The sequence below is a fragment of the Podarcis erhardii genome (genome assembly GCF_964252035.2).
Source record: "Podarcis erhardii genome assembly, chromosome: 5".
Classification (NCBI taxonomy): domain Eukaryota; kingdom Metazoa; phylum Chordata; class Lepidosauria; order Squamata; family Lacertidae; genus Podarcis; species Podarcis erhardii.
Genome location: NC_138509.1, coordinates 66,778,732 through 66,785,925, shown reverse-complemented (window position 1 = coordinate 66,785,925; position 7,194 = coordinate 66,778,732). Strand labels below are relative to the sequence as shown.

Below are 7,194 nucleotides of genomic sequence, written 5' to 3'. Positions count from 1 at the left end.
GTTAAAAGGCAAAGGGACATAAATATTCTCTGTGCTGCAAAAGGGCACAATTCAGGGCAATAAAAAGACAGGTGAGCAGGGCAGCTGGATGCAAAAGATTGGTGGAATTTTCTGCCTTTATGAAGGGTTTTTGTTTTTTTGCTGTTGTTACATTGAAATACGTACAACAAACACTACCAGTTCAGATTCCTTCTTTTGCCGTTACACCTGTCCCTTTGCTTCTCTTCTTCCTAGAAGTGAAGTTATGCCCTGTATATATCTTGTAGTGTGGCAGCATCTACACTGTGCAACTCCCAGCCTATTGACCTGACCAGGCAGGCGCTTTTACTGGACTGTTTTCAGTGCCTGCTTAAAAAGGGGCCTTGTTTAGGCAAGCCTATTCAGACATGCAGAAGTTACATGCATTTAATCTCTTTTTAGCTACTGCTGATTTTAATCATCTTTTGTTTTAAAATACCTGCTTTTTTAATAAGAATTTTAACATTTTAATATATACTCTTGCAAACAGTTTACAGACTGTCTTACGATTTGTTATCTATGACAATCAAGCAGCGTATAGAATATTGTCTTAATTAAATAAATAAAACAAAGAGCCAGCAGATGGCGGAATACAGGTTATTGGGCCCAAGGCAACGGGTGCCTTCTTTTCATAGCCCAGACTATTATTTTTGTTTCGTTTTGTTGTTTCGATTCTTATACCAACCCGCTTCTTTTTAAAATAAGTCAATCTCATTACAAATTACAACCAGGGCAGATCATTTGTACTATTCATTGTCATAACCGCAACTGAGGACTTAACAATTCGTCTGCAGTTGTTCTGTTACATCCATTCACATTAAGTAAGCGGAAAAGTTATCACAGTCTGTGGAAGTTCCTGTTTCTTTAAAGGTCTACACAAACTCTCGAATCCTATTGATTGCTCTCTCTTGACATAAAATTAAGCATGTGCATATATTATTTGCAGAGTCACAGACTTGCTTCTGCTAATGAAAGCAGAACTGGGGGGTGGGGTGGGGGTTACCTAGGGAGATTCCCTACCTGATGGGAAAGCCCCAAGCTTACTAAATTTTGAGAACTATATATTTGCTTAAAGAAATCAGTGAGTAAGTAGTGCATGCAGACATAGACACAGACAAAATGTAAATTGCTGGAAGATACCCAGGTCACAATGAAGCTGAAATTAGGATAAAAGCCAGTTTCTTAAGCTACTAACAGTTGTTCATTTGCACCACCTCCATGTAGTGAATGCAGGTAGAAGAAACAGAATCACATCTTTTCTTAGAATTGTAGAGTTGGAAGGGAGCAGGAGTGTCATCTAGTCCAACCCCCTGAAATGCAGGAATCTTTTGCTCAAACCCACAACCCTAAGATTAAGAGACTCATACTCTACCGACTGTCTCTTCATAGTTAACTTCTGTGAATGCCTCATTAAGGAGGAAGGCATAAAATGGAAAGGCTTCTCTGAAGGAATAGACTTCCCTGAGGCCCCTGTATGTATTCATCATTATTTTTATTATTTTAAAAACCCTGTCATACTTCAGTGCGATATTTTTGCCTCTCTGTGCATCATTTACAGGTACATACCTTACATCCCATGTGTCATTTTACAGCCCCTTTCAATCACGTTGGGAGATACCTTTGGGGAGCTCTTCAATATCTGCTTTGGTTTCCATCTCCGAGCAATTTGTCATCATGAGCAAACTGGGACATCTCACTGCTCAACCCTCCCTACTTCCAGATAATGAATGAACAAGTTAAAAAATCTGTCCCAATGCAGATCTTTTGAGTGTCTTCTTCTTTTCTTCCATCCATCAGGTAAATACATGTTTACCTTAACTGATAGTAACTGAAGTCACTGAATGCTACACTTTTCCTTCCAAATGTCCTTCTCCCTTTTAAGATCACCTTCAGGATTTTGGTCATAGATGAGATAGTATGCTTCCAGTACTAAATTACTATTTGAGTCCAGAATTACTACCCAGTGATTCTGTGGAGTCAAATTTATTCCATCCGCTCACAGTGTTACCCCATCCCCCCCTCATGTGCCCTTTATTACATAGTTTATCTTGCAGCTTTCACTGTCCCAGCTGTTCACATGTGGAGGTCTGGGATGTGGAGTGTTGTTCATATGCAGCATGCAGAGCTCTGTGCCAGGGGAGTGCTGCTGGTGTTACTCTGTAGGTACAAGAAACAGCGGGACACCTCCTCCCAGTCCAACATCTTCTCAAAGCCAGCACAAAGGTTTGGACTGGAGTATCAGCCATTAGCTGTATTGCCACTGTCTTCGCTGCGTGCAGAACATTGCAAATTGGTTCCAATCTGTTTTATTCAGTTTGGGGAGTGTGAGAATACTTTTAATGGTTTATGTCAGGTTTGGTCTTAATCTGGAGTATGTGTGTCAGGTTTAAGTATACTACCCTTGTAGGAGCCCTGTTCTCAAACTTGTTACAGCATTTCCCACTGGGTAAATGTGAAAAACCAGAGAGGAGCAAGACTTTGTTAAAATATAAAGATTCTCATTCCACTATGTGAAGTTTATTATATTAGATGCATATAATGAAAGTGGGCAGATAACTCAATGTAAAAGCATTTTTTTATTCTTCCCCCAGAGACCTCATTTTCAGATTCACTACTGCTTTTCTGATTTTGGTAATAATACTTCATTCCACTTTGCTGAGAGCTCAGATTAATATACACAAAGAAAACCAAGCACCATTGTACTGGAGCCTGTGTTTTGATGTGCTGCATGTGGCTTTAGAATGTGTCAAAGAAAATAGCCAGCTTCCCCACAGACTGAGGAAGCAACGCGAGCACAATTGAGATATTCATCTAAAAATTCTGCTCTATTTTGGAGGAAATATCCTGAATGCACCATAAAGACTCTTCAGTATTTATGGAAAAGTCTTGTCATAAACCACCAGTAGTTAGAATAAGTTACAAAATAAAGAACCATACAATGGCAAGAAGCCAAATGAGCTCTAATACAAGATTTACTCATATTCTACAGGAATATTTTCATTGGCCAAATATGCTGGGCTCCCTAGCTAAACTGGGAGTGAGGAAAGCACACACTTGGAAGTATAGTCCCAATGATCTTTCAACATGCCACTCACAAGTAAATGGATTTAGGATCGAGGTGTTAAAACCTCCCACTTGCTTCTAATTTTATTGTTGGGTATTTTACTAAAAATGCTACATCCTATGCATACAACATTCCAAATAACATTAAGAAAAAGACATATTTCCAAGGGCAAGAACCAGTAGTCAACTGCATAATCAGACATGAGAGGTTTTGTTCAGATTTTATTGAAGCAAGCCTGCACAACTGCACATCTAAACATTATAAGAGGAAAATAGCTCCACAATTCTCTTCAACCACCTTTGGCCATTTCAAAGTGCTCTTTCATGGCTTGGAGACAATATTCACATTTTCCTATCTTTTGTTAGGAATATAGTCTGCTTCTACAAGAAACTTAGGTATTTAGCACAGCAGGAAGTTGAATTTCACTGGATATCGTCATCATCAAACATATCTTCAAAATCTAACAAAAACAAGGCAGTGAATTAACATTATGCATATTAATTATTCTGATTTTTAAAAACAATTCTGAAGAGCTAAGCAACAATGCAAATTTCCCAGTAAAGTGAGAGACCTGAATCCAATTATCAAACTGTACAATAGATTCAACTGAAACCAGGAAGGAGGTTATTATTTATGGGAAAGTCTTCCTGCATGAGCGTGATTCTCTGGATACAACCCAGTGAGTTATGTTGTAAGCCTTGATATATGGCCAGTTTCTTAAAATGGCTTTCTCCATCCCACCGTTTTAGATATTCAGGTTCCCACAAGTATGAACTCATACCACTCTCTCAGCCACAGTCACTTCTGGTTTCCTTACCATAGTTATTTTGCCCTCTCTGTAGCTATTATTTGTGCAAACACATATCTCTTCCATTCCTTAACTGCCTTTGCAGGTGATGCACTTTGAAGCAGGCAAAGGAAACACCAAAACTCAGTGCAACACTACAGAAAACTTCCCCTATGCCCCCTGCAATTATGGAAAGCCAAAGGAAGGAAACTGTGTGCTGCTTGTCAGCAGACTTAAGGGCACTTCCCTTAGTGGATTTGTGGAAGCTTGCCCCGCATGTTCATTATAAGGGCTACTGAAAGTCACCAAAAACAATATACTAAAATGGTTACCATATGGAACCCACCAAGTCACATTTACTAAGTACCCCTGGGTTGTATTCAACTAAGTGTTATTTATTTATATCCCACCTTTTTCTCCAAGGAGCTCAAGGTGATGTTCATGGTTCTACCCCTCCTCATTTAACCCCCCAAATAAATCTGTGAGGTAGTTTAGGGTGAGAAGCAGTGACTGGCCCAGAGTCACCCAGTGAGCTTCATGGCCTAGTGAGGATTTGAAACCTGGTCTCCCAGGTCCTAGTCCGACACTCTGAGTTGGCCCACTGAAACGAATGGACCTAAGTTAATCATGCCCATTCATTTCAATAGGCTTACTCTTGAGTATGACCAACATTGGATACAATGGAGTGGATATTCACCACATGGACCCCAAATTACAGTCTCATCACACTAGCTCTGGGCATTTCTGTAATAAACAGCTATAAATAAATGCAATTTGACGGATCAGCATACATTCTCCATGTGTTACTATCACCATGCAGAAGCATTTCCCAGTAGTTTCTATATATCTGGCAACTCATTTAATAATAAAACTCCCCCCTCAAGAAAACCCCAAGACACACAATTGCCCTGGCACGTGTATTTTGAGTTTAACAGATAATTTTTTAAAAAGCCTCCATCTATGGCTTAACCCTCCCCTCCTGCTATGGAAACTTTGTTCCTCAGACAGGTTTTAGGCTTTAATTAAGGGAAGAAGACCCTATGATCCTCCAGATACTGCTGACCTCCCACTTCTACCATCCCTGGCCATTAACCATGCTGGCTGGAGATGATGGGAGTTGGGAGTTAGGAGTCCAACAATTCTGGAGGGCCACAGGCCATACATACTTTAACTTCTAAATGGAAGCTTTTTTTCTAAGTACTGGTTAGAAAATCAATTTACAATCTGCTGGACAGTGGCTAAAATAAACATGATGGGTTTAATAATTTAAAGATGTAACTAATACTTACTATTAAAGAAGTCTGCATGTACTGCCTTTTCATTGGCAGCTAAATCCATCAACAAACCTGTACTTCCACCAGCCTGAGAAAGAATAATATTTAATCAAGTATAGCAGCAATATACAGAGAATCATTATTGCACTGCCTTTATATGTTTAATTGCCATTCTGTTTTACTGCATGGCTTTTTAGTTTGTAACTTTTCCATAAGGCATCCTGACAGCAAATACTACTGGAAATAGAGAGGATGCAATGCTCGCTTCTTGACAATGCATCCATACTTTCATTTTCCCCTCCTCATAAGACTCACAGACAACTGGATCAAGTTGCTAGGGGGAAATTAGCAACAAAAGGCTGAAGTTATTTTTGCCTCCCAGAGATATTCCTCTCTGTCTCTGTCTTTTTCAAAACCTCAGTATTATACAGGAAGCTCGAGCGTGCCTGTGGAACCCAAGTGCAAGCATGGGAGATGGGGAGCAGAACACGGGGGGGGGGACTGAAGGTTGGCCCCCCAAAAATCCTATCTCACCTTCACACATATTATCAGCGCATTTTTAGGTCTGTTATATTCTATCGGTATTTAATTGTGGGGTTCCCCCCCCCCATCGCTTTTATTCTGTTCATATTTTTGATCTGTAAGCCGCCTCGAGTCCCTGTCGGGGGGGGGGGAGGCGTGGCACAAAAAATTAAAAACAAACGAACACCCACCCTCCGGCCAGCCTTAGAAACGGTGCCTCGCTGGATCAGGCCAAAGGCCCACCTAGAAGACCCTTGAGAGGCGCGCCCCCCCCCCAGCACCTCTCCCTTTACACCCGAGGAGGGGAAAGAACCAGAGAAAGAGCCCAGGCCGCGCGGGGGTTTTAAGCAAGCGGCAGCCCCGCGCGAGACCCCGCCTTTTGCACCCGGGGCTCAAGCGCTCACCTCGTCGAGGTCCACGTAAGGCCCCGCGCCCTCAGGGAACATCTCGTCCACCGCCGGCTTCATGTCTACGACCCGCTGTAAAGCTTTCCGGCTACCCTCCAACATCCGGGCGGAGCTTGAAGCAGCTTCCGGTCTCTCTAGGCGCGCGGGGGGAGCGCCGTCTCTATGGCGTTCTGCGCCGGGCTCCTTTGGAAGGGGGCTGGCGCTCCTCTCCGCGGGCGGCGGCGGCGGCGGCGGCGGCGTTTCTTGCTCCCTCGGCGCGGCGCGGCGGGAGGAGATCCAGGCACCGCTTGGGAAGAAAGGGGAGCGACAGCAACGCCGCTTCTCCCCATCTCAGCTCTCAATTTATCCGGAGGGATAACTTTTACAAATTGGGCTCTTGTTAAAGCTTTCCTGGCAATACGTCCCATTGGACTCAGCGGGGCTTGAATCAGAGAATTGAAATCAATAAGATTTTGGAAGGCAGAAGTAAATAAAATCGTCAAACCTTCAATTCTAGAACGCGGGGGGGGGGGGAGGGGACGGACCTAAATTATATAATTTGGTATTTGAATTATTGGTATTAGTGCTTTTTTTCTTTTAAAAAAATGTTTAGGAGTAGAGCCATACCTCGGGTTACAGATGCTGCAGGTTGTGTTTTTTCGGCTTACGGACGCGCCGAAAACCAGAAGTACCGGAACGGGTTACTTCTGGGTTTCGGCGGCCGTGCATGCGCAGAAGTGCAAAATCGCGCTTTGCACATGCGCGTAAGCGCTGGATCGCAACCCGCGTGTGCACAGGCGCGGTGCTGCAGTTCGCAACCCGAGCATCCACTGTACTTTCATTTTCCTACTCATATTGAAATACTGCCCCTCAATGAGGCCAAACTTAGATTCACAAAATGTTTAGGGGTATGCATACCCCCAGATAAAAAGCACTGATATTAGTAATTGTATTATGAATTGGTATTGTTATAATGAGGCTATTATCGGAATGTAATTGAAAACTAATAAAAATTGTTATAAAAAAGAATCATAGAATTGGAAGGGACCATGAGGGTCATCCATTCTGACCCCCGGCGATACAGGACTCTTTGTCCCCACCCCTAAAGCTGGGCTCGAACTCACAACCCTGAGATTAATAAGA

At 42.6% G+C, this 7,194-nt stretch overlaps 1 protein-coding gene across 1 annotated transcript; it reads right to left on the bottom strand.

Annotated features, from left to right (window-relative positions):
* Positions 1–3,290: 3,290 nt before the first annotated feature.
* On the bottom strand, positions 3,291–6,223 carry COPS9 (COP9 signalosome subunit 9). The gene is made up of 3 exons (XM_081863544.1): positions 6,070–6,223; positions 5,159–5,231; positions 3,291–3,542 (listed from the first exon to the last, which is right to left on the bottom strand). Exons 1-3 carry the CDS (start codon positions 6,172–6,174, stop codon positions 3,505–3,507), a joined length of 216 nt encoding a protein of 71 aa, XP_081719670.1. The 5' UTR covers positions 6,175–6,223; the 3' UTR covers positions 3,291–3,504.
* Between the last annotated feature and the right edge of the window lie 971 nt (positions 6,224–7,194).

What these genes read in the sequence shown, in the direction of transcription:
- COPS9 (XM_081863544.1), bottom strand. Translation starts at nt 6,174, where the DNA reads ATGTTGGAGGGTAGCCGGAAAGCTTTACAGCGGGTCGTAGACATGAAG. An exon ending in CTTACGTGGACCTCGACGAG is followed by an intron (nt 5,232 to 6,069) that starts GTGAGCGCTTGA and finishes ATTCTTTCTCAG; the next exon opens with GCTGGTGGAAGTACAGGTTT. An exon ending in ACATGCAGACTTCTTTAATA is followed by an intron (nt 3,543 to 5,158) that starts GTAAGTATTAGT and finishes TGTTTTTGTTAG; the next exon opens with ATTTTGAAGATATGTTTGAT.